We start from the raw sequence: 26,911 nt of genomic DNA on the forward strand, positions 1-26,911 counted from the left end.
GGGAGAGGGAAGACAAATTCAGAGACTCGGAGGAGGGGAGCAGACCTGTGTTTGCGGAATGGCAAACATGCAAAGTGAGCTTGGAGGGGAGTTGGGGGTTGGGCAGAGAGGAGGAGTAGGAGGCAAGATCTGGAGTGACCCTGAGAATTAAATTAGGTAGAACACAAAATGTTTAGAGAAATGCTTGGCACTTTTCTGTTTTTGTTGCTAATGATTACTGTGTAATGACAGTTTTCTTTCTTCTCTTTAAAAAGAGTCCCTCGAGGGACTTGCCTGGTGGTCCAGCGGCTAAGACTCTGCTCTCCCGGTGCCGGGGGCCCGGGTCTATCCCTCGTCAGGGAACAAGAGCTGCATGCCACAATTCAAGATCCCATGTAACTCAGCTAAGACCCAAAGCAGCCAAATAAATAAATGAAAGGAGACCATGGAGAGGAAAAGAGGTCGTAAGAAAGAAAACAGGCAAGTGAGGCATTGCCTCACTTAGTCACTCACCAAACCTTTGAGGGTTTTCCTGTAGCCAGATGCTGCTGCGACAAAGACAGCTGAGCCTGGCCCTTGTGTTTAAGGAGCTTCCTTCCAGTGCTTAGTGGTGGAGGCAGAGAAGTCCTGGACAGTGAAAATATGGGACAGGGAAGGTTAGATGGATGCCCAGCATGCTCGGAAACAAATAGGTAGTCATTAAAATTAGACTTTAGGGAAGTGAAGTGAAGTGTTAGTTGCTCAGTCATGTCTGAATCTTTGTGACCCCGTGGACTCTGTAGCTTGCCAGGGTCCTCTGTCCATAGAGTTCTCCAGGCAAGAATACTGGAGTGGGTTGCCATTCCCTTCCCCAGGGGATCTTCCCGACCCAGGGATCGAAACCAGATCTCCTGCATCGCAGGCAGATTCTTTACCATCTGGGTCACCAGGGAAGCCTTTCAGGGAAGGGTTAGCTATTGCGTAAGCTTAGCTTTTGAAGGTCTACTCTGTGAAGGAAAAGATGGGTGTGTGCCTGCGGGGGTGAGGTGGAAGGGTGCTTTCCAAGTGCCAGGGAGCAGCCTGGCAGTAGCAAGGGAGTTGGGTAGGCCAGAGCCAAGGGGAATCAGGTGGAGGGGTGGGCAGGAGCCACATGGACAGGGCTAGAGAGAGGCCCCAGGGAGCGGAAGGGAGGTGAGGGGTGAGAGAGAAATCAGAAGATGTGGGATGCAGGGAGAAAGGGGGACCAGAGCGGGGTCGGGGAGGAGAGGCACTGACAGCGTGTTTATACACAGTGATTATTCGTGGGCTGTTCCAGTTGCCTTGCTGACATTCATTCATTTACTCCTCACCCCAGCCCTTGAAAGTAGGAATATGAATGTACTGTTATCATCCCCATTTTACAGGTGAGGAAGCTGAGGTACAGAATGGTTAACTAACCTTGTCAAGGCCCCACAGCTGGTGAGTGGTGAGTTGCGTTGCTGACTCAGGCACTCTGACACTGGTGTTCAGGTGCCCATGACTGCTTGTGAAATACATGTGCTTAGTTGTGTCTGGCTCTTTGGGACCCAGTGGATTGTAGCCCGCCAGGCTCCTCTCTCCATGGGATTTTCCAGGCACGAACACTCTGAAATAACACTGTTTTATTTGTGCGTTTCATTTAACCCTTTGGTGACCTGGCAGGCATATTGGAGTTCCGTGTTTTGTCGCTGGCCTATGAATGCTGATGGCAGTGCCTGTTGTTGTTATTATCTTTGTTTTGCATTTGGTTCTTTTCTTCTTGGAATGGATCCCAACAGGGTCTGGGATGAATTCCTTCTTTCCCACTCCTCTTCCTTCATCTCTGCCATTTCACAATGAAAGTAGTCATTTAAAAATGCATTCTAGCTGGGCAACTGATTATGGCAAAGAAGAGTATTTCCATACTTTTTCTTGTCACTAATGAAATAGTCATTTTTAGTCTTAAAGATTTTATTTTAAACAGACATTTGTATTAAGTACCTTTTAAGCATACACTTTTTGAATATAGGAGATGCCTAACATCATTGCCGAAAAGCCAGAAAACCTATAGAGCTAACTAATGTCATTTTTGTGTAACATCTTTGAACTGACTTCTTATCTTTTCTGTAGTTGAGGGTGAGTTTAAGTCTTTTTCCCCTTTAAGATCTTTCTACAGATTCCATTCCCAAAATTAGACCACAGATTATTTGTTCTTAATTAAACAGGAAGCTTGAGAAGGAGTGTTGAACATTCAAGTCCGGACAGCTGGCTATTGACATGAGAGTTTTAAAGACCCGTCCGCCCCCTTGTCGTTCCTCTGCCCTGTCTTTTTGGTCTGGGTTCTGTCTGCCGTAGCCTCTTCCATGCTGAATAATAACAACAGGGATTAAAATAATGAACCTTGGTTGGTTCACAGTACGCCAGTGCTGTGCTGAGCGCCTGGCACACGCCCTAAGAGCCTGGTGAGGAGGGGCCTCCTTTTTGATTTAGTGAGGCTGGGTACCAGGAAGGTCCTTCAGCTGGGACACTGCGGAGCAGGGACTCGAACCTGGGGCTTTCCGAGGCCTCTTCTAACACTAGTGAGATGAAATGGATCTGTGTTCTTCAGTGGGTAGGGTGGGGTGAAGCCAGTGAGTCTCGGGCCCTTTGTATCTTGTGGGGTGGGAGAGCAGCCAGTCTGGCCGTCCTGAAGTGGCCAGCTCCTTTAAGATGGTGGCACCAGCAGGCACAGGCTATGCGCTGGTGACGGGGGCTGGGTGGCATGCCACCTGTCCTGGATGGGGCTTCGCCTCCCAGCCCCTTTTCAGGTCCTGTGAGAGTCATGAGGAAAAAGCCAGAAGCTGTGGTGTGCTTGGATGGCCTTAGCTTCAGATCCTGTGTTCAGAGAAAGCGCTGAGTCACCCACGATGACCAGGTCCCATTCCTCGTCAGTTTCCTTTCCGCGCTCACTTTCCTGACTTTGTGTCTTGGAAATAACAAGTATTTATTGATGAAGAGAGTGATGTTCATGCCTTCCTCCTCACTGTCCGTTGGTTCCTTAAGTTTGCACCTCGGTTTTTGACCTTAAACAGCTTGGATCTTGATCTTGTCCTCACGCGGTGGGGCTTGCCATGAATGGGTTGGACTCCCCTCTGGCCTGGCTGATATTGTGAACTGGATGTGGATTGGGGGTGGAGGAGAGGCTGAGGGCGCACGCTCCTCTCTGGCTGTGTGTGGAGTTACCTGGGCTGCTTGAGAAGCTCCGACAAGTCCACTCCCGTTTTTGTTTGATTGACCTGGATGGGCCCCCAGCCGTGGCCGTTATTTGGCCTCCCCAGGTGATTCTGATGTGCACCCTCTGGATCAGTGTTCAGTAGCTCCATGTGTACGCGGGTTTGGTTTGGGCTTTGGCGGGGAGGGTGCCAAGGCTGCGTCCAGGCCACCCTGCTCAGCATGCAGGTGACACCAAGTGACACAGAGCCCCGCTCTGGGGGCACCCGCTCTGTGCCGGGCAGTGTGCTGGGCATGCTGCAGCAGGAGCTCGTCCGATCCTCACAGTGTTCTCATGGGCAGGTGGTGCCCGCTCTGCGCCGGGCAGTGTGCTGGGCACGCTGCAGCAGGAGCTCGTCCGATCCTCACAGTGTTCTCATGGGCAGGTAGTGCCCGCTCTGCTCCGGGCAGTGTGCTGGGCATGCTGCAGCAGGAGCTCGTCCGATCCTCACAGTGTTCTCATGGGCAGGTAGTGCCCGCTCTGCTCCGGGCAGTGTGCTGGGCACGCTGCAGCAGGAGCTCGTCTGATCCTCACAGTGTTCTCGTGAGCAGGTGGTGCCCGCTCTGCGCCGGGCAGTGTGCTGGGCACGCTGCAGCAGGAGCTCGTCAGATCCTCACAGTGTTCTCGTGAGCAGGTGGTGCCCGCTCTGTGCCGGGCAGTGTGCTGGGCACGCTGCAGCAGGAGCTCGTCTGATCCTCACAGTGTTCTCGTGGGCAGGTGGTGCCCGCTCTGCGCCAGGCAGTGTGCTGGGCACGCTGCAGCAGGAGCTCGTCAGATCCTCACAGTGTTCTCGTGGGCAGGTGGTGCCCGCTCTGTGCCGGGCAGTGTGCTGGGCACGCTGCAGCAGGAGCTCGTCTGATCCTCACAGTGTTCTCATGGGCAGGTGGTGCCCGCTCTGCGCCAGGCAGTGTGCTGGGCACGCTGCAGCAGGAGCTCGTCAGATCCTCACAGTGTTCTCGTGGGCAGGTGGTGCCCGCTCTGTGCCGGGCAGTGTGCTGGGCACGCTGCAGCAGGAGCTCGTCTGATCCTCACAGTGTTCTCATGGGCAGGTGGTGCCCGCTCTGCGCCAGGCAGTGTGCTGGGCACGCTGCAGCAGGAGCTCGTCTGATCCTCACAGTGTTCTCGTGGGCAGGTGGTGCCCGCTCTGTGCCGGGCAGTGTGCTGGGCACGCTGCAGCAGGAGCTCGTCTGATCCTCACAGTGTTCTCGTGGGCAGGTGGTGCCCGCTCTGCGCCAGGCAGTGTGCTGGGCACGCTGCAGCAGGAGCTCGTCAGATCCTCACAGTGTTCTCGTGGGCAGGTGGTGCCCGCTCTGTGCCGGGCAGTGTGCTGGGCACGCTGCAGCAGGAGCTCGTCTGATCCTCACAGTGTTCTCGGGAGGCAGGTGGTGTTAGACCAAGAGGTTCCTATTTCTTAGACAAGTGTGCGGTATGAAGCTAACCCACAAAGCTGGCTTTTGGTTTTTCCTAGTTTTGCAGCGTGGAAACTTGTTTCAGACCTGTGTGTTTTGACAGTTTGGTCTCAAATGTGAAAATACTAGGTTTTACAAGTGAGACGTGCTTGTGTCGACTCACATAGCTCAGTGACTTACCAATTGGTGTGCAGGAGCGTGAGTTGGTTCTAGAATACCAGTTGAAAACACTGCTATTATAGGGCCAAAAGTAGACTTCATTTTATGGTAGACTTTGCATTTTAAGTCATTTTGAAGTAAAACTCGTTTTTAATGAATTTTTAAACTTAAAACTGCATTTTGTAATTTTCTTTTAAAATGACATACATATGCTATGTATATTTGTGCTCATGTTACAGATCCACCCTGACCTGTGATCTGACCCACTCTCTGCGCTCTGGCTTCTGTAACCGTCTAGGGTATGAAGCAAGCTGAATCTCAGCGTTTTAAATGTGCTCCAGGCTCATCATTGTGAAGCCCAAACTCAATACCCACTCTGTCCTTTGTGCGTTTCTCCTTTCCCTTCTTGGTAAAGCTTCTGCAACAAGTTCTTTATGCCTGATAATAGATTGATCCCTCACCTCTTGCTCCAGCCTTGCCTCATTTCATTCTTCACCACAGTTATAGAGTAACTTGCACATTGCTCAATTCAGTGGCTACTTTTTTTTTTTTCAAGTTTATTTATTTATTTGGCTGCACCGGATCTTAGTTGCAGCATTCAGGATTTACCGGATCTTAGTTGCAGCATTCAGGATTTAGTTCCCTGCCCCGGGATCCAATCCAGGTCCTCTGCATTGAGAGCTCAGAGTATTGACCACCAGGGAAGTCCCCAGTGGGTACTTTAAAAGCATTTTCCCCCCTGTTTATTAGTACCTGTCATGTGCTAGGCTTGTGCTTTTCTAGGTATTGGGATAAAGTGGTGTACAAAGCAAAAGAAAATGCCTGTCATCATGGAGCTTGGGCTCCAGGGAGTGTGACAAAGGATAAAGATGTAAATATATATAAAATATAATGTCTGGGTCACAGAGGACCTCATATCTTATGATTCTATTGATAGAAAATGAAAAGGCAAATCTGTAGGGGCAAACTGTAGGGTTAGTGGTTGCCTGATGATGTAGGGGTGAGGGGAAAAATGAGGAGTGATTGCTGATGGGGTGATAGAAACGTTGTTAAATAACATTGTGATGGTTGCGCAGCTGTGAATACACTAAAAAGCATTGACTTGTGCACTTTAGATGGATCAGTTGTTTGGTATGTGATTTCTATTTCAATAAGGCTTTTTAAAAAAGGTCAAAAAATGAAGAGTGCTTTGTAAAAACCTAACTCTGGTGGAGATGGAGGTGCTGGTTTGGATAGGGAAGTCAGGGGAGGGAGGCCTCTGGATGAGGTGACGTCTGAAAAGGTATTTCCGTGACGTCAGCATCAGGCCAGTGACCACAGAGGTGGGAAACAGGAGGAGGGCATATTAAATAAAACAGACCCTGAGCTAGGGGTTCACTTGAGTAGTCAAGAAGAGTGTGGCTGGACTGGAGTGAGCAGGATAATGAAGTGGGATGACTTAGGTCAGATCATGTAGGGCCTTGCACGGACTTGTTGGAGTTTTTCCTTTCATGCGGCAGTCACAAATCCAAAATCTCATGATTACAACCTTACATTGTTATTTGTCCTTTGCAGGTTGGCAGGGGTCTCTCTTCCCCTTCACTGACATTCATATCCTCAGTGTACCTGAAATCTGTAGGAAAATGGGCTCCTCTTTCTAGAAGGAAAAAGAAAGAAAGTGAAAGTCACTCAGTCCTGTCTGACACTTTGTGACCCTGTGGACTGTAGCTGGCCAGGCTCCTCTGTCCGTGGAATTTTCCAGGCCAGAATACTGGAGTGGGTAGCCATTCCCTTCTCCAGGGGATCTTCCCGACCTAGGGATTGAACCCAGGTCTTCCACATTGCTGGCGGATTCTTTACCAGCCGAGCTACCAGGGAAGCTCTCTAGAAGAAAGGGCAGACCTAAACAGTGAATCTTAGTTACATACACTATTATATACTTTTTCCATATCACTGAGTAAAACTAAGGTTTCAGGAGGGTGGGCCGTGTAACCAATGGCGTGGAGCATCCCTGAGCCTTCCATGTGGAATCGGCTTTAGAGAGACCCAGCCCTGCACCGCTGCATCTTGCTCTTGTTCTGTTCCAGAAACATGTAGGATGAATGCTGATTTTGATAACCTTAATTTTGTTTCACTTTTTTGGCAATGACATGGTAACAACCCCATATTCTGACCCCTCTACCTCCACCCCAAAAGCCATTACTGGTTTAGTTCATCATTTTCATTGTCTTCAGAATGCATTTATCAGTACATATCTGTGCCTAGTGCTATATTAAAAATTTTGTGCCCGAGAGCATTGCTTACTGATTGACCAGCTGGAGTTTAGCTAATAATAAAATACTTTTGTGAATTCTTAGTGACAAGAAGAAAGAGGTGTATTTGAAATAGAAATAACATGGATGTTATGTCTTTTCTGCACCATCTTTTTTTTTTTTTTTAAGTTGGTAGATTGCTTTTGACTTCACCAGTTTTATTATCTTCTTATTTAATACTAAGGTTCTCTAACTTGGTGTGTTTACTAATTGACAACTTTGGTGGGACATGCTGCTGCTCTTTACTCCCTGATGCTCCCATCAGAAATGAGTTAGAATGGAGGGATGGGCTTGGGAATGTGAATTCTCCCCAGCCTGGCCGCAGCTAGTTACCTGACTCTGCTTGTGCAAGTTTTCATAGCTCAAGGAGAATTTTTGGGACTTGGACAAAAGGACATGAGCTTCCCTCACAGCTCCTGAAAGCAGTCTTGTTGGTTTTCCTCCTAGTGCAATCACATTTTATATAGAGGTGAGTTCTAAAGTCCATATCTAAGGTGAAAATCACCAGTATTAAAAATATCACTGGAGGGATTTCCCTGGTGGTCCATTGGCTGGGACTTAACACTCCCAATACAGGAGGCCTGGGTTCGATCCCTGATCAGGAAACTAGATCCCGCATGCCACGATTAAGACCTTGAGCAGTCAAATAAATAAATAAAAATATACTAAAAAAAAATTACTGGAAATACTGGAGAAGGTGCCCCCTCATTGCAGATTGTCTCTAGCACAGCAGTGTTTTCCTCCAGCATTAGGACAGGCCACCAACTCTTCTTCAGTTGAGCAGCAGTTGAAGCAGCTGGCTTATGTTTCGGGACTGTGTTTTATGAAAAATGCATCTCCTAAATACTAGGCTCACATAGTGTTGTGAGAGGCACGTGGAGGCTGAGCAGCCCAGCGACTGTCAAGAGTCCTGTTGCCCTCCTCCCTGTAATTAAGTAGAGGCCTCAGGGCAGTTACTGGGACAATTGACTTGTCTTTCTCCCTCTTCTTTTTGCCAAGCTGTTGCCATGAATTGGTGTGAGTTAAACGTGGATGTCCTGCGGTCCAGTTGTATTCTCCACTTTTGCTGCCGCAGACCACCTGAAGGCCCCAGTCATCTCCCACCTTGGTCACTACCAGTAGCCTTCATGAAACACCACTCTGAATCCAGGCCACACTTGCCGTTGGGCAGCCTTTCCAGAAAAGGCTGATTTAAACACTCCTGTGGCACCCAGGCTCAGAAGTGCTTCCACCATTCTGCTGTGCAGAATTAAGTACTCTCTGGATCCTGGGGATGTAACTTGGTCTGGTGAAATTTCGTTCCGATCTCATGCCATAGTCGTGTGTCGTCTTATGTGAGACAGCTGTACATGAGTTACCTTTGAGGGGGAATGCGTACCCTCCGATGCATATGGCCCAGTGGAAATACTCATCCTTAGATTAACCTCTTAAACGGGGTTCAGAGCTGCCCTTTTTCTGTCCTGCCCTGCCTTGGAGTCTCTTCTGTTACCATGCTGCTTCTCACATGTGAAGATCTAGTGATGTGAATGCTCTGAAATACCAAAGCGTACTGAATTGAAGTCTTGATGCCTTTGTCCCTGCATTCATTTATCCCTTGAGTATTTATTGAGTACCTGATGTGTGCCAGGCATTGCTTTTGGTACTAGGGATACAGCAGCGGACAAGAGCAGGTTCTGACCTTTGTGAAGCTTATATTCTAATGCTAGAGGAAGATGGCACCCAAATATGACATAAAGTCTGGTGGTACTAATGCCATAAAGAGAAATAAAGCGTGGTAATGGGATAGTGAAGAATGGGTCCTGTTTGTTGGGTCTGGCAAGGTTCTATAAGAAGGTAATGTTTCAGGGGCAACCTGATGAAGTGTGAGAGCAAGCCATTGTTATCAGAGGAAAGAGGGCTCAGTGCAGAGAGAATAGTGTGTTCAAAGGCCCTGTGGTAAGAGCTTGCTTGGAGTATTCACAGGATAGCAGGAAGCGCTCTGTGACTGAGAAGAGTGAGTAAGGGGAAGACAGGTAAGAGATGAGATTGGGTAGAAGAGGCAGAGAAGGTGCGGGGCCCTGAGGCCGTAACTTCTCTTTAGCCTTGAGTGCCTTTCCCTTCCACCTGTAACTGCTGAGGTTGGAATTAATTTTAATTTGTTCCACATGGTAGCTAGTTGCCCTCTGCTTGCTGAATAATTATCTCTTCCCTATTGATTTGAAATACCATTTAATCATATTCTGTGCTTATACATACACACAACCATGCAGACATGCGTAGACATGTTTATTAGCTCTCTTTCAGTGATTTGTCTTACTGCACATGTACCATATTTTATAGTACTGTGCCTTTATATCAGGCCTTGGCAAACTACAGCTCATGATCCAAATCGGGCCCACCACCTAGTTTTCTAGAAATAGAGTTTTATTGGAGCACAGCCACACTCATTTGCTTGTGTATTGTTTATGGCTGCTTTTGAGCTCCAGTGGCAAAGTAGTTGCAGGAGAGATCAGATGGTCCACAAAGCCTAAAATAAAATTTAAGATCTGGCACTCTGGCAGAGAGTTTACCAACCTTTGCTTTATATTATATATGGTCTGATAAGGCCTGTTCTTCATTCTTTATTTTCAACAATTTCTTGGCAAGTCAAGCATGTTTGTTCTTTTCAGGTGAACTTTAGAATCAATCTGCTAAGCTTGCCTGACTCCCTTCCCTTTCCCTCACCTCTTTTTTGGGGTGGGGAAGTGGGAAGTAGGGAGAATAGGAATTTGATTGCATTTAATTTTGTAGTTCAGTTACAGGGTGAAGTGATCATCTTACGATACTGGGTCTTTCCATTCCAGGAATATTATCTTTGCATCTGTAAACTTTTATTATTTCATCCCTTGAATGTTGCACATTTAAGTTTATTCCTACGTGTACTATAGCTTTTCCTTGCTGTTATAACTGAGATCACCTCCCAGGTATACTAACAAGTGATTATTTATGGCATAAAAGAAGAGTTTGAATTTTTATGTATTTCAGTTGTTTCTGACCTTCTTATGGAAGTAAACTCCTGTTAGGACTGTTAATTCTTAAAGTTGATTCTTTTGGTTGATGGTCATTGTCTGAACTTACCAGTTTTTGTTTTATTCCTAATACATATGCCTCTATATTGTGGGATTCTACATACAAAGGGTAGTTTGGAGGAACTGAATTTTGACCCTCTCAATGGTGTTCACTTTTTTTCTGTTATACAGGTCACAACAAATTATAATTATTAAAAAACCCAAAACAAACCCCCCAAACTCCCGGAAAACTTTATGCCACATCAGCATTTGTTGATCATTTTAAAGAATACTCAGGAGATACTTTATAGGCAAGCCGTTTATCAAGCATGCTGTGTCTTTCTGCAGAGCCATTTGTCACTTTTAATACAGAATGTTAGGTTTGCATGTCACACATGAGAGTCTGACCCAGTGACTATGGTGGAGAGCCTTTTGATCACAGGCTAAAGTTGACTTTAACTGAGCATTTAGCCTTTAGAATTGAAATAGGAGCCAAAGGAGATTTTATGAATCAGTTAGTACTTTCCTAAATGCATTTCTGTAAAGCATGTGATCTTTACCCTTAACATCTATTCCTTAAGGATATGGAATCTATTGTAGATTTCAAGGTCTGTTACTTGCCCTGAGCAGTGAACAGATGAACCATGAATTCAATATGTGTTAACCTTTGTGGATTTATCTTTTAATGCCATTTTGGTCTTTTTTTTTTTTTTTTCCCTGAATTTGTGTCTACTCCTTAGGTTTTTACCTTGATGAAACTAAAGAAAAACTGTTTCGTTCATGCTGCTGGTTCCTTTTCTTTTTCCTTTTTTTTTTTTTTGATGAGATGATGATGAGGTGGTTATGATAGTAGACACAGGATATGGAAATAGAGACTTGCTGACATATATTATGTGACTTGTGAAATGAACATTGTTACTTGCATCCTCTGTAAAGTGAAACTTGATATATAGAACCTTAAATGCTCTTGTATATTTTTTTCCACTGCTGAGATATGCTTCCACCATCATTATGAAATCAGTTGGTGGCATATGAATGTAGGCATAGCGTCATAGGCTGTTGAGATGTGTCAGGCCGTATGCCTCTGTCACAGAGGCAGCTACAGCTTTGAGACCTTTGATGTGGGGCTGACTTGGATCTACAGAAGTAGGAACCACTGTAGGTGGGTGGTGTGGGAAATGGTATAATCTGCCAGTGATAATATCTTCTATTGGGCACTCACTGTGATCCACACATTACTCTGACTCTGCCACATCCAGGCATTGTAGTCTCATTCACAACTGAGGACATTGAAATTTAGGTTAAATCACTGATCGATCTGAGATTCAAACTAATTGTTAGACTCCAGAGTCAGGTTGTAAAGCTCGGAGTTTTATTTTGGCATAAACTCTGTGTGTGTGTGTGTGTGTGTGTGTGTGTGTGTAAAGATGGATTTAGCAACTTTAATTTGTTTAGATTCTCCTGTGTGAACTTTGACAGTTGAAGCAACAGGTCTGGAGACCTCGTTGCTTTGGTGATCTTTGGTAGACTCCTGTGTATCCTTAGTGAAGAGAGAATCTAGATCCTTAAGTTTCTGGGTTTTGTTTTTGTGTGTGTGAGTCCAGAAGTTTAATTTATATATCAAGATACTACTGTAGTGTATCGTTTGTCTTCCAAATTTTAAATTGAGAGAGTACAAAAAGGGAGTTTATGGCTTGGTCATAGATGCCAGGGGAGAGGGGTGGGGGTAAGATTAAGTTCCCCAAAGCCTTTGCTACTGCTCCTAGCTTTAGAGCCCCCTACCTAGGTTTATGAAATAGAAGTGTAAGTACATAAATACACACACGTGTATATACGTATATATTCAAACACCCCAAATGTTTTAAAATCTTTTTCTGTGTGGTTGCACTAATTAAGATGGAAAATCAAGGTCTGCACATATTTATGTCATCATTTACCTTAAATATGGCTCAACCACTCAGATGCTAAGTAATTTGAGGCCCTTCTCTGGTTGTGTCTCAGCCAGGCACCCTGACTCTCTGGACCGCTCTCAATGGCTGTGCCTGTGGTGTCAGGCCGGGGCGGCCGTTGGTCGGGCCAGCACTGTGCCCACTTAACAGCCCGCTGCTCCTGACAGTGGTGTGTGCATGTCAGGGACTCTGCTGCCTGCTGGCCCCTCTGCCCTCCGGGCCAGCCCAGGCCTGGATTCCTGGCACGGTTTAGAGAAGAAAAGTGAAGCTTTCTAAATACTGGCAGGCAGGTCAGCTTGCTTTCCAGCCCAGAGAGTCCAGCTCAGCAGAGACAATTTATGTTGTAGTGTTGGCTCCTTGCATCTGACATGCATCCTAAATAAATATTCCAGGAAAGGGTGATTTTTTTTTCCTCTCTCTCTTTTTTTTATCAGAATGGCATAACTTGGAAAGTTACAGTATCTTTTCCGGGTTACTTTCAGACTAACATTTACTAATCATTACGATAGTAAAGAAAAGGAACCAATGTAAATCTTGATATTTTATTTATGAAGCTGCTTCTATTGATGCTTATTCAAATATGAAAATAGCCGTCGACTTTTAACTCATACTCATATAACCTACCATGTAGGCAAGCATACTTTTTATGAAAAACATTTGAAATTGGAGATTAAAAAACTGAACATTAAGTTTTATGTTGTGTGGTATTGTGTGATAGAGCAGCTTGACTTTGTCTTTTGAGTATGATTTAGTGGGCAGTCCTGAAGTTGTTAGAAATGGCTGGCGGAGACAGTCTTTGATTTGGCCGTGTCTCTGTGAGTGCAGGTTCTGCCCTGTTTTATTGGCGCTCTGGCACATTTTACTGTTGCAGTGCCAGGAACTATAGACTCCATCCCAGGGCCCTGGCCTCTCAGACAGGCCACTTTCAGGCCAGTCCTTTGATTTATCTGTGTTTGTTAAACAGGAGAGGGAGGGGCTTACATTCCATTTCTGCTCTATGTTGTGTAAGCGTCAACAAGATACGTATATTATAAGAAATGTCAAGTGAATGAGATGCTTTCCTGTTTATTTTCTTGCCAGGAGCTTGTATTGTACTAGTAATTCTGGGGAGGAGAAAGAGAAAGTGAATATGGTTCATTTGAGATCTGTCTTCTATTTGTGTTACTTAATTTGCCAGCATCAGTGGTATTTTTCTATTAAGCTTAAGTTCATTGCTGATAGGATGTTATAACTACTGAAGTATTTTTGTCTTGCCTTACAATTCACATGAAAATTTCATGAGCTATATTTTAACATTTAGTTGGGAATTTAACTTTATTGTCAAAATATTTCTAGCAGATAGGTTGGTAGTTCTGTGTTGTATCTTATTTAATAAGTATCAACTATAATGGCAATAGTATTCAATTGTATCAAAACATTTATTTCCACTTTTGAGCTTTATTTTTTAATAGTCTTTTTGCAGTATGGGAAATAAATGACACTGAATTTTCCCCTTTTTCTTTTAAAGACTTTCAGCTGAACTCTCATCTCTCAACACTGGCAAATATTCATAAGATCTACCACACCCTTAATAAGCTAGTAAGTCAATTTTTTAAAGACAAAACTACCAGCTGTTCAGTTGTTTTAAGTGTATTTGATAAGAATTTAGATTACGGATATTAAGATATCAGCTGTTTATGAAAATATTGAATTTTAAAACTTGCTGTATGGTGTGTGATTTCTTGGTAATAATGAACATATTTCTTGCAGAATCTAACAGAAGACGTTGGCCAAGACGATCACCAAACAGGTATCTATAAATGCTATCACTACTTAATTTTCAGTAAACTTCCTAATAGTTATGAAGGAGAAGCGCTATCTGAGAACACTCCATGTTATTATAATACATCCCGTTGGCAAGTTGTTCCTTGGTTGAGGATCTTTCTCAGATGTATAGCGGCAGCCGTGCCTCGGCTCCTTCCCAGGAGGGGATGTGCTCTAGGGCTCTGGTTTATGACGGAGCACTTCAGTTCCTTTAATGGGGTTGGGGCTTCTCCCCAGTGGTTTGAAGATAGTCATTCCTTTACTGAAATATTTTAGCTTATACTAAAAAGTAGTGCCGCTTGAAAGGTTTTCCATAAATGCTTGTTGACTTGAGCTATAAAATGAGTTGATAGGGAGATAGGAGTGTATCTGTGTGTTTTGCATGGGTCCTGAGGATTTGTGGGCTTCCCTGGTAGCTCATATGGTAAAGAATCCACCTGCAGTGTGGGGGACCTGGTTTTGATCCCTGGGTTGGGAGGATCTCCTGGAGAAGGGAATGGCTACCCACTCCAGTATTCTTGCTGGAAAATCCCATGGAGAGAGGAGCCTGGCGGGGTACAGTTCATGAGGTTGCAAAAGCTGAGCAACTAACACTTTCTTTCACTTTGAGGATTTATGACTGGGAAACTTGAAAGTGGATTATTGTAAACAATTGTCTAGCCCTGTGGTTCTCAAACTCTAGCTGGCATTATAATCGGGTGCAGGGAGGAGCTAGTTTCAGCGGGCTCTACCCCCAGAGCTTTGGGGTAGGGCCCCGTAATTTGCATTTCTGACCAGCTGCCATGTGATCCTGATGGAGCCGGTCTGGAGATCACACTTGGAGAACCACTTCTCTAAACCATGATAATCACAAAGTTCAGAAACTTGCACTTGATCTATAGTTATGATAACTTCCAGTGATAGTTATTAAAATATATTTTAAAGTTTTTGAAAGTTACCACATAGTATATGAACACATGCTTGTTAGAGAATAGCACAAAAGCAAATGAAGGAAAACCCTCCTTTTGTATGCTGTTTTCATACTTATTCTTTCGGATATTTTTGTACCTGCATATGTTTTTGTAGTAGTAGAGTAGTGTTTTGTTGTTGTTGTTTTTTTTTTAGCATTGGTGAGCTCATACTGTATATACTATATAGCATCAGTCTTTTTTTTTTTTTCATTTAATTTTTTTATTAAAAAAAAATTACCTTGGAGGTTGTTGGGATTTAGAACTCCCTACCCTTCCCCTCCAGACTGACTCAGGATCAGTTGAAAATTAGGCATAATAAGATGGATATTGAACTAACAGTTGTGTTGGAAAACACAGCTTAGATGAACAGCAGAAATGCAGAAGCTCTTCAGTATTTCACCTTCATTAGACAGCCTTCCACACCATCACTGCCATAGCCAGTAGGGCACCGCGTACCTGGCCCACCTCTAACCCCCCACTTAGGGCAGTGGAGGGGCAGCAGCTTCTGCCGGCAGGCCGGGCTGAAAGGGCACTCAGAAGGGGCTGGGCCCTCTGCTCAGTTCCCGTGCCCCCCCATTACCAATTAGATCAGACATTCCTCCTCCCTGGGAAAGGGGTGAGAGAAGAGGAGCTGTGTTTTAGAAGGCCAGGCCACAGAGGGTCCCTTCACCTGATCTTTCTGTTTTAGTAAGCCTAGGTCAGGACAGTCAAAAACAGTTTCCTTAATAATTTTAAAAGCAGTATATGCACATGATTTTAAAAGAAGTGTCTCAAAAGTATAAAAAAGCAAAGGTTGCCATCTAGTTTTATGAGCCCAGCTCCCATCCCCCTCTAGTACTACACCCTTGACTCTCCAGAGACAACTGTTATATTCTTGTATTTGTTTCCCAAATGATAGCGATGATATATTTTCCCCCAAATACAAGTATACATTTATATATGCCTCTTGTTTTTGTCACTCAGTGTATCTTGGAGATCTTTTTATAGCACATTTATGAAGCTGTATTTTTAATGACTGCATGATTTTCTATCTTGAGACTACATCATAATGTATTTCTGTTTATGCACACTTAAGTGTGTTTAACTTTTAGCTACTACCAATAATGCTGAAAAAACTTTAAAATATATATAAAGTTTTTCAGGGCCAGTTCTAATAGTTAAGAAAAAGCACATTTCTGTCTTCTTATTCTGGAAAAATGCATTGGTAGGCACTGGAGATTTTTTAAACTTGATAGTTGTTTTGATTTTTTAAAACTGAATTTTTTGTTGGTAGAGTGTTTCGGCTGTCTTTCCCTTGGCTACGATAATGAAGCATCTAAGTTTGCATCTTGTACATTATTTAGTTAATGTTGAACTTTGGGTTTAAGTGAGTATTGTTACTATAGTAATGTCACATTTAAATATTTAACCTGAATGTGGCAGTTTAATAACTCGGGGCTATAATTCAGAAACACTGAAGTGGAGAGTGTGTTTGGCCTCGCACCTCCTCTTCTGCCCTTGGGGACAGTGGGTGTGTCTGATGTTTGGTATATGACTTGCTGGTGCAGTGCCTGGTACCTCATACGTGCCAGTCCATGTCAACTAGCATTAGTAATTTCTTAGAGTAGTCCATTTCATTAACATTTTCCCATCTGGTTATAGCATCACTTGTGATTATCATATCTGACAAAGCATACTTGAAAAATTAAACAACATAAAATCTGTGATGTTTGGAAATCTGAGAAAGTTAATCACTGTAGTGCCTCTTTGAATCTCTTCATTCAAGGGTAGACTGAGCAATTTCTATACCAACTGTATATGGAAGAGCGAAACCAAGTGCAAGAGGCCAGTATCTTTCTCCTCTCTTTCTTTTAATACTTTTCTTTGGTTCTTTCAGTCTTCCTACCACCAAAAAAGAAAAAGGGGAGAGAATGTACATTAATATTGGAGAAACAGCCCAAAATAGTGGGCCTGAATTTAAAAAGCCAGAGAGGACCAATAGTAATAATAATAGTGAGGGAGGATGATAGATGTTGGAAGTCGTATTGTTTAGAGAGAAAGGAAAAGAAATTTTTTAGTCTTTAACAGTAGGATAAAAATTGCACACTTGGACACTGAAGTTTTACTCAAGCAAGTAAGTAGTTCAGTGGTGTGTTTAAGAAAATGAAATAAAATATTTTGATACTGATAAAATGTCTTAAAATACAACCTATTTATCAACTTTGGAGGAGAAAATGGCAACCCACTCCAGTATTGCCTGAAAAATTCCATGGACAGAGGAGCCTGGTGGGCTGCAGTCAGTGGGGTTGCAAAGAGTCAGACACGACTGAGCACACTTGCATTTATCAACTTAAATGACTATACCTTTGTGAAATTGTTCTGTGAAAAAGCTATATAAAAATTATTGAAGTGGCAGAATGAACATATAAAATGTTATTAAGTGAGTCAAGGTTATATGATACAACAAACTCATAATGAAAATTCGATAGTGAGATTTTTGTATTGGAACATGCATTTATACTAAGTTTGGAAAAGTCAGAAAAAGATCTCTAATTGTAGAGAGCTCTTATTTGAGGATGAAACTGGGCGCACAATTTAATATGTCGTAGGAGAATTAATTCCTCAACAGGACCTTTTTTTAACTTGAGGCCCACAAGCAAATTGATTAAATTGGAAAAAGTAGTGGAGCAGCTACTTAGATACCATTTATTAGGAATAACATACTTAGTTAAATTATTATGAAAACAGCCGACTGCATAGGCATTAAAAGGCTTTGTGGTTTGATCCAGGTGAACTCAATTTGCTGTTTAAAATTGATTTTTCTGGGACCAACTATTAGATATGTTTAAGATGTTGCAGTATTTCTAATTGTTTAATGTTAGAAGAAGAGCTACAATTCATTGACTGATTTATTTGAAAATATGGTCAGATTTATTTGAAATTATGGTCAGTTAATAGACTAATTTATTTGTTCTCCTTTAACACTGAACCAAAAAGAAATGAACTTGAACTCAATCATAACCTTTGGTTAAAAAATAGAAACAATTTCTGTTGTTTTCCTAAGGATCATACAAACACTTCAGCATCAAAAGTGTTTCTAATGAGTGGAGGGTTTCAGAGTCACTGTCTGTCTAATGGAGAGATATTGCAGACTGAACACCAGAATGTCTATCACTGTAATGTGAAGGAGCCTGAATCATAGTTTGGGATTGCTAGTTGAGATTATTCATCCCTTCATCTTCCTACTTCTTTATTATTATAATAAAAAGGCCTTTCCTTTTTCGTAAGTGCCTGCCAAACGTTTCTAATGAGATTTAAGATGGATTCCTAAAATCTTCCCTTTTTCCTCTTTTTTCTTTGCTGTTGTTGTTCCATTGCTCATTCATGTCCGACTGACTCCATGGACTGCAGCACGCCAGGCTTTCCTGTCCTTCATGATCTGGAGTTTGCTCAAATTTTTGTCCATTGAGTCAGTGATGCCTGATTGGCAAACGTTGGAAACTTGTAACTATGATCATTTCCCTCCAAAAAGGCTATAATATGATTGGAAGAGAAACCAGAGTATTAACTCTGATCATTTCAAATGAATTTGTGGGTTAGTTAGCTTTTATTTGTTAATTATTTATTGAATAGGAACTTTGAGGAGCTCAGCTTACTGGCCAGTTTTCTTATATGTCGAATTGGGGTGGTAATAACACCTCTCAGGTTTGTGATGATAACTTTGAAAGTGCTTTGTAGTTATTAATTGAAAACATCAGCCTTAATATTTTGCCTCCTTACCTATAATGGCAGATTATTTGCACCTAAGTGGATACTTGTAGCAGGTTAAAATAGCTAAAGCTTCTTTAAAACAGATAAACATTCCATAAGATTCTTGTTTATATTATTTGCTTACTAAATTTTCAGTGTAAAATAAGTGTAATTCAGGTAGATTAAGTGATTCAAGTTCTGAGGCAGTAAAGTCTAAATTTAATGATACCGATAAATACAAATTTGTGAACCATTCATTTGGATTTAAGTGTCTTGATTATAAAAAGACATCACATAGTTATTTTAAGCAAACATTCTCAAATATTTGTGTTTAAAAAAAAAAATCCCACCTGCCAGGATACTTGAGTCAAGTACTTGTCTTAACTGATAAATGGGTGAAAAAATCTGAAATGGTGGTGTATTACCTATTCATAGGTGTTTCAACCTCTGGAAATGTCCTTACTTCTTAGCAGAATTTGATTTAGAAATGTTTGAGGAACACATTTATTCAACAAATGTTTCTTCAGAGTCTACTGTAGGATATGTATACCTTACTACCGTATAATGATACTGTATTAGCTGCTCTGTCTGCACAGGTGAGCCAGACAGAACCCTGCAAACCCAGATGTACTTTGGTGCGTGGACTTAAAAATCTTGAGTTGTTGCTTTTGCTCAGGTAGAATCCCTGAAGCCATACTGGGGGTTTAGGGCTGCCCCATCTTGAGTTGTATGCTGTCTATAAGTTTTTGTTGACTTGGTTCATGTCACCAAATTATTTTAGGTCAGCTTGTTTTCTTCAGCATTAAACACTTGCTTTTGACTTAGCCTGAAACAAGTCATCGAGTTCAGGGATTCTGCCTGCAGGGCTGTGCTGTGCTGTCCTCTCTGACTTCTCTGGGTTGCGAGTTGGACACATTCTTCCTGTGAGGTGGGGGTGATGGGGTCCAGGAGCCAGTGGGTGCCTGAACTGTAGCAGGCATCAGGAATGAACAGGAATGTTTCATTGTGAAGGACGGCTCCTGACAGTCCCTTACTTAGGCCCATGATTAGAGCAGAGACATCTGAACGGGGGCCACGTGAATAAGTAAAAGAACAGAATGCCAAATTTGAGATGCTTTGGGGCTGAAATATGAATACGTTTTATGCCAGGAAAAGTGATTTGTGAAACTTTAACAGAATGCATTCATTAGTAAGAAAAAAAAGTTGAGAAAGTTAGTTAACTTATTTATGATGGCAGTGTTTCCACGAAGAGGCAACGTAGAGGAGCTGGTGGTGGATCAGATCTTACTGGTGAATGTTGGTGGAAACATTGTTTTAAATGATGTTCATCTTCCCCCAGGCTGGGGAGAGGTGTGCATTTCCTGTGTTCTGTGAACACTGGTGGGAGGGGGAGGTCACTGCCGGACTGGATGCTCAGAACCTGACTGTGACTGGTGCGGGGGGACAGTGTCTCTCCTTCACACGTGCGCATCCAAAAGGGAGGAGCAAACCTCTAGTTGCTCCTTTCCGAGGAGCGTGGCAGGCTTTCTGGCAAGTTGGGTCACACTCTTTAGTTCTGCGAGCCGCACCCCGAGGCACTACTGGACAAGAATGTCTTGCCTGGTGGCGGTTTGCGAAAGCCCGGGGCTCTGCCCGCCTCAGACCTCCTCCTGGTATGTCGGGGTAAACAGGACTGGGTTCGCAGGGAGGACGGACGGGTGTGTATGGTGGCAGCACTTGCTCTGGCTCTTCTTCCTCTTCTTGCTACTGTTGTGAGAGAGATGAGGGTGTCTGGTGTCTCTGAAGAATCTTCTACCCCCACCCTGGCTGAGCTCCGGGAAGGGTGGCCGAGGGTCGTCTTTCCAGCCTGGGGGGCTCTGCCTGTGCCCTGAGGAGCCAGCCGGGTCCAATAGCCAGTGCTGGACCCCCGCTCGCTGGCGCCATCGTCCTGGTTTGTTTCAGGAGAGGTGCTTTTGGCTGGCCTCTTCCTAAAGTACATCGCCTGGAGGTGGAAGCCTGAGTGTGTCCAGGATTTAGGTTCCAGTCCCTGCCCTTGTTCTTTTCAGGTTGGAACCATTAGCTACTGACATCTCTCTCCCTGCCTTCCGAACAGCCTTCTGCAAAGAACTGTCCCTGCTTTGCAGGTTGCTGAGTCCCTTCCCCAGCCTTACCCCTCCGCCTCCACCCCTTGCTGCTGCCTTTTACTGCTGCCTGCCCCGGCCCCACCCACTGCCTAGCTCACTCCTCCTCCTCAGGCCTCTGGGAGGACAGCACACTCACCCAGGTTTTCTCCCCACCCAGGTCCTCATCACCTTTTCCCAGTCCCCAACATCCACACTCCCCCAGGCTCCAAGGGCTTGGTAGCTCAGCTGGTGAAGACTCTGCTTGCAATGCAGGTGACCCCAGTTTGATTCCTGGGTTGGGAAGATCTGGAGAAGGGATAGACTACCCACTCCAGTATCCTTGGGCTTCCTTGGTGTCTCAGATGGTAAAGAATCTCCCTGTAATGCAGGAGACCTGGGTTTGATCCCTGGGTTGGGAAGATCCCTTGGAGAAGGGAACAGGTACCTACTCCAGTGTTCTGGCCTGAAGAATGCCATGGACAGAATAGCCTGGCGGGCTATAGTCAGTGGGGTTGCAAAGAGTCGGACACGACTGAGCTACTTTGACCTTTCCCGGGCTCTGGCCTCGGTCCCCTGCTTCTCAGCTCTGCTGCTGTGGCCCTGTGGCAGTGACAGTGAGCGGTGGCAGGGAGCCAGGGCCTCGCTCCTGGGATGCCAGGGTTCCATCCTTGGTCCCACCTGCTGCTTTCCAGCCACTGCTTCATCTCTCTGCCTGAGTTTCCTTATTTGTAAGAATGGGGATGCTAAGGATGCCTTCCATCGTAGGGTGGTTGTAAGGATCAGGTAAACGTGGAACTCTGGCCTGAGCACATATCTCTTTTGTGAAACTCAGTTCCCAATATCTGTCTACACGTGATGCTTGGCACCTGAGCCCTTGCTGAGTGGATGTTTTTCCCTCAGAAAACTCCTGAGGAGTTACCTCAGAACACTCCTGAGAAGGTCTCATTTTCAGATGGTGAACCAGAGACCCAGGATGGGTCATTGACTGCCCAAGCCACATGAGCAGGTGAGGAGCCGGAGCTCATGCCCGGAGTGCAGGGCACCCGGCCACTAGTGCCTGGCTCTCTGAGGGCCAGGCCTCTCACCAAGGCCCTAGCGGGTGAGCAGGATGCCGTCCAGAGTTCACCGCCTAGCATTTCCAAGACCTTGGGACGTCTCTTGAATGCCTGATCCTTAGCTTTTCCCATCTGTCAGGAGAGATCATTATCTCTGCCCTGTGTGTCATTCAGTGTTATTGTGGGAACCAATGACATAGTACTTGTGCCAGGATGGGGTTGTAATTGTCTTTTAATTTACAATGGTTTAAAACAGTCTGAAGTGAGACTGTCTGGGTTTGAATTCCAGTTTTGCCACTTACTGACCTTTTTCTGCCTCCATTTTCTTATCTACGTAGGCATTATTATTCTCTTTTCATAAACTTGTCATGAGGTTAAGTGAGTTCATACATGTAAGTGTTAAGAGCAGGGCCTGGCATATGGTAAGGTCTCAATAGGTGTTCTATGATGGTGTTACATTTTTAATATCTTTTACCAAATTGAAGCTATGTCTCAGAGAACCCTGACCTTTTGGTCTTTTGACCAGAATCTTCTTTAAGTGGTGAAACAAACTAAAAAGTTCTATGGAAGCTTTGCTGAAGATCATATCAGGCTTTTGCCCTGAAATCCAAATTGTGTGTGTAACGTTTTCTCAAAGAGGAACTAAAAACCATATTTTCACCTTACAGCATTTACAGGTGACATATAAACCCTTCGTAGCATAAACTGTGAAAGCTGTTCATTCAGTGGTGGTATTCAGAAGGGTTTCAATGTGGTAGTCCTTACTTTTATGCTCTTCACTGTGTCTTGTAGGAAGTCTGCGGTCTTGCAGTTCTTCAGACTGCTTTAGTAAAGTGATGCCGCCGAGGAAAAAGAGAAGACCTGCTTCTGGAGATGATCTATCTGCCAAGAAAAGTAGACACGATAGGTACGTTGCAGAGACAGTGGATCCACATTGATGGCATACGTGCCAAAGAGGCACATTGAGCTATGAGCCCAGTGTGAACCTTCCAAGTACACGAATACCAACTGGAATGTTGTTTTGGTTCTGATAGGCATACTTGCAAAGTGTAATTATTTCGTGATGCTTAATGTGTGGGTTCATGAAATAAAAACGAATTAGGTAATCTGGGTTCTTAGAAATTTTAAGTTTTATCTTAGTCCATTGATCCACCAAAACTGGTGTAGAGTTTCTTTCTTTCCTTTTAAGGGCTTGCTGTCTGTGCCTGTTGAGGACCTCAGGATTGGTATGTATCTGTTCTTTAAGAGGGTTTCACTACCTGCAACTGGAGCAGGATTCCCATAGCTGCTTTTGCAAGGACCTGGGCCATGTGGCTGAAGGGAGCTGCCTGTCCCCGAGTGTTCTGAGCCTGCATGGAATATTAGCTGAGCTGATGTTCCTTCTCTGAAGAGTGAGGATTTGTTAGGAGCCATGAAAAACAAGACTGTTGAGACCACTTCTCTTTCAGACAAGTGACCTGCTAATTTCGGTAACTCCCAAGGTCTGTTAGGTTGGCTTATTTTAGGCATCTTTACTGTTTCAGCCAGATTTTAATGGCCACTTTTGTTCTCTCTTTTTTAAACAGTGAACAGACATCATAGTTTTAATCTTTTCTGCCTTTTCCTATCTTCCTCCATTCTGGCTCTGTAGGTCATTTCACTTCACTGATGTGGCCTGAATTGCCATATTGATAATCAGAGGGATCAGATGAGATCTTTCTGCTTCTTTCTCATTGTGATGTTTCATATACTACAAGTCTTAGAGGGTTAGAGAGATGGACTCTGAGAACATGAAAATCGTGTCACTGTTCCTTTCTCAAATGAGTGGAAAGTATTTGAAAAAACTGTAGCCGTGATTTAGAAGATAATCACCAACACAGTTTAGACCAGTGATTCAGCTTTATGAAGCCAAGCTCCTTGACCATTTGGTGGTACAGATATGATTATCAAGGAATTGTTAAATTCTGATTATCACATAGCATGACTGTATGTATCACTTACTATTTTTTCACTGGGGTCTAAATTCTTCTAGTGTGATAAAGCCAGTTTAAAGTCTGTACAAAGCTGAATTTTCTTCACTAATTCAACCAGAATAGTATATCTCAACAATCTGAATGTAGAAACAGATAATGATAACTGAACAGTCTAATATAAAGCCATATTTTTAAAGCATTTGCAAAAATGTAAAATAATGCCCCTCTTCTCACTTATTTTTAAAACTAGAATTATTTTTCATTAAAATACAGTGTTTTAATACACACAAAAAAACTGGTAGTTGAGTTGCCAGAAAGGTGTGAGGTATTCTCATTGATAGCATTTCATTGGTCACCCAGGGCATGGGGAGCTAATTCTATAGCTGGATGATTTAGTTGAGTTTCATTCTTGGTCTTTTTTGGAAAATTTTTATTTACATACCACAATGTGTACAGTTTTAAGTGTACAACTCAGTAATTTTTACTGAGTTTGTTTTGCAACCATCACTACAAACCAGTTTTAACTCTCACCCCAGTTGGATCCTTGACGCCCGCTTACAGTCTGCCTGCCCTTATTCTCAGCCCCAGGGAACCACAGATTCACTTTCTGTGCCTTCGTATTTGCCTTTTCTGAAGATTTCACATAAATGAACCTTTATGTGAAATGCCTTTTTTTTTTGCTTAGCATAGTTCTTTTGAAGTTCTTCCATGTAGTAGCATATATTATTTATTTTTTTTGAGTGTTATTCCAGTGTCCTTTTTTATGTAGAATATTGTCAGGTAATTCAGACATTACAGTGTCTTATATAGGTCTCCAGTTAATTGACCAGTTACAGACTTTGAGCTGAGAAAAAAATGTCCAAGCCCAGGACTAGAGCAAATCTGTTTGAACCCCTGGCCAGTATCCACCTCTGTTTCCAGGCGGTATGGCTGCTTTTTATAGAGGAAATACAAAACTAGTGGTTTGTGGTTTCAGTATCTTAGTACCCTATAACATATTTTGGGATTTTTTGGGTATGAAAACCCAGAATCTCTAATTAGCAGTATATACAGATATCCTGGTGAAAGTCTCGATCGTGAATAAGTGCTCACTTCAAAAGAATTATGTATGATACTATATATTATGTAAATAAAAGCTGTATTCATAAATGTTCATATATAAATAAGGGATAAAACTTATAACTTTTCTATTGAAATCACTGTTTGTAATGATGCTGATTCTTTTCCCCTCCCCAAGTAGGGAATGTCTTGCTCCTCAGCCCCATGCCGTCATGAGATAAGGAGTTCCTGACGAGGGTCACAGAGGGCAGGAGGAGGCCCTGTGCTTGCTGACTCAGTTCTCCAGCTTATGCACTGGTTCCACAGGCTGGGACACACCAGGAGCAGGGCAGGAGCCAGGATTGCTCTGTATTTCTTTTTCCTGAGGTTTTTTTCCCCTGGAGGCTTGTTCATAATTTGATATTTCTTTTCATTTGCTTAACAAGTTTCTTGGAGGTCTCTACTATTGCCAGGTTCTTCCTTAGACTGTGCTCTGTGCCCAGCCTGACTCAGATGACATGGGCATCAGGAGAACTTAATTCAGGAACACGATTGAATTCTAGGGTCTTCAGTTGAAGAAAATACCAGCGACATTTCTTCCTGCATCTCACTATTGTTCTGTGTTGGTTCTGGCTAGAGAGGTAGAAAGGTGTATATCAGATACTTGTTCAGTTCAGTTTTTACTAGCTATTTGTTCATCGGAGAAAAACCTGTATTAAGAGCTTACCATTTAATTCTATACTAGGTATGACTGTGTTTAAAACTATAGCTATTAAAGGTGACGCTTCCAGATGCAAGAAGTGGAGTGTTCTAAATGTATGTGAAATACCTATTGACTAAGTATCTGATTGGGTAATAAAATCAAAACTACTTGTTACTTAAAAAAACTCAGTATCTTTAAATAACTTCTAAAACTCCTTTCTCAATTTCTAGCATGTATAGAAAATATGATTCAACTAGAATAAAGACTGAAGAAGAAGCCTTTTCAAGTAAGAGGTGCTTAGAATGGTTCTATGAATATGCAGGTAGGTAATCACCTAAGGCTGAGCCTCATGAAAATGCAGAGTGCTTTAGAGGAAACTAAAGAATTAAAAAAAGAGTACTTTTCGAATTTGGGGTGTGTGTCTGTGTGTATGTGTGTCTTCCTGTTTTCGAGAGGGAGCACCGTTAAACAAATCACCAAAGGTTCTATTTATAGCCAGCAGCTAAGCCAGAGAACTCAGAGCACTAGAGGGAACTGAAAAGATGAAATGCACTTGGGAGAAATAGTTTGGATTGCTAGGAAACCTGTTGAGAATGCTGGTAACGGGTGGCTGCTTGGTTCATGTGTCCAAGTTAAAATAGGCGTTGTTGCTTTGAACCTTTATGTCATGCAGTGGAATTTCTTATATTGTGTCTCTGTTTTGAAAAATCATTTGGCAGACAGTGTTGGTTTTGTCATTTAAAATATCTTAAAACCAGTCCCATTTTTGCAGTTTATTATAACCAGTTGAATAATATTGAAATAAAAGGTTTGTTTTTGTGGCTGTGTATGGTGTGGAAAAAGGGGAAAAGAAAAACTTTCAGACAAGTTTGAACTGAAGGCTATTTTACTTTTTCTCTTCCCCACCAAATTTCTATCCCAGCGTATGCACTTGACAGGTCCAGTGACCTTCAAACCAATTTTCTCAGTATCAGTCTCTACCCCCAATCAGTCTATGTGTTGCCTGTTGTCTAATTTGAAGAAAAAAAAATTGAGCAGATCATACATGTCATTCCCTAACAATCCACTACACCCTTACCCCCACTTAAAAACCCCTGCTACCTGCAGGAGAAAAGACAGCTAACTCACAGTGGTCTCTTGCCTGGAGTGTTTTTCTCGTTTTCCATTTGACAAGCACATGGTGCATCTCTTAGCTTAATTAGCTTAATAACCTTCTTTGTACTCCTACAGGAAGGGCATTGCTCATAACTGGTTTCCATGCCCTTTTCTTGGGTTTCAGAGTGAGAATTCTTCCTGAGGCCAGTGTTTTCCTCCCACCCCACCCTTTTCTGATAAAAGTCTTGCCCACTTTGGCCACAGAGATTGTTCCTGGGGCGTGCAGGTAACCCAGGTCAGGACCATCAGATAAAATGTCCTGGGGTTTTCAGATTGAAACTGGAAGAAGAGCCTTTTTATCTTCTGGTGGTAGACTTGAATGGATGTGATCCTGATTTCCTGTAGTCTTTTGGATTTTTGTGAGCTACCCCAGTGTCTTTCTAAT

At 43.3% G+C, this 26,911-nt stretch overlaps 1 protein-coding gene across 6 annotated transcripts in view; it reads left to right on the forward strand.

The window, feature by feature from the left end:
- Window positions 1-26,911, forward strand: part of DCUN1D4 (defective in cullin neddylation 1 domain containing 4) — an 83,361-nt gene that overhangs the window by 22,302 nt on the left and 34,148 nt on the right. For 5 of the 6 annotated variants that reach the window (XM_020890143.2, XM_070458041.1, XM_020890150.2 and 2 more), the window contains 4 exons: window positions 13,547-13,617; window positions 13,789-13,828; window positions 22,471-22,585; window positions 25,602-25,693. In XM_020890143.2, the coding sequence (XP_020745802.1) occupies window positions 13,547-13,617; window positions 13,789-13,828; window positions 22,471-22,585; window positions 25,602-25,693 (318 nt within the window). Of the gene's footprint in view, window positions 1-13,546; window positions 13,618-13,788; window positions 13,829-22,470; window positions 22,586-25,601; window positions 25,694-26,911 lie in introns of those variants that run through there. The other variant, XM_070458042.1, reaches the window with a different exon arrangement.

This window comes from Odocoileus virginianus, chromosome 29 (assembly GCF_023699985.2).
Source record: "Odocoileus virginianus isolate 20LAN1187 ecotype Illinois chromosome 29, Ovbor_1.2, whole genome shotgun sequence".
Lineage (NCBI taxonomy): Eukaryota > Metazoa > Chordata > Mammalia > Artiodactyla > Cervidae > Odocoileus > Odocoileus virginianus.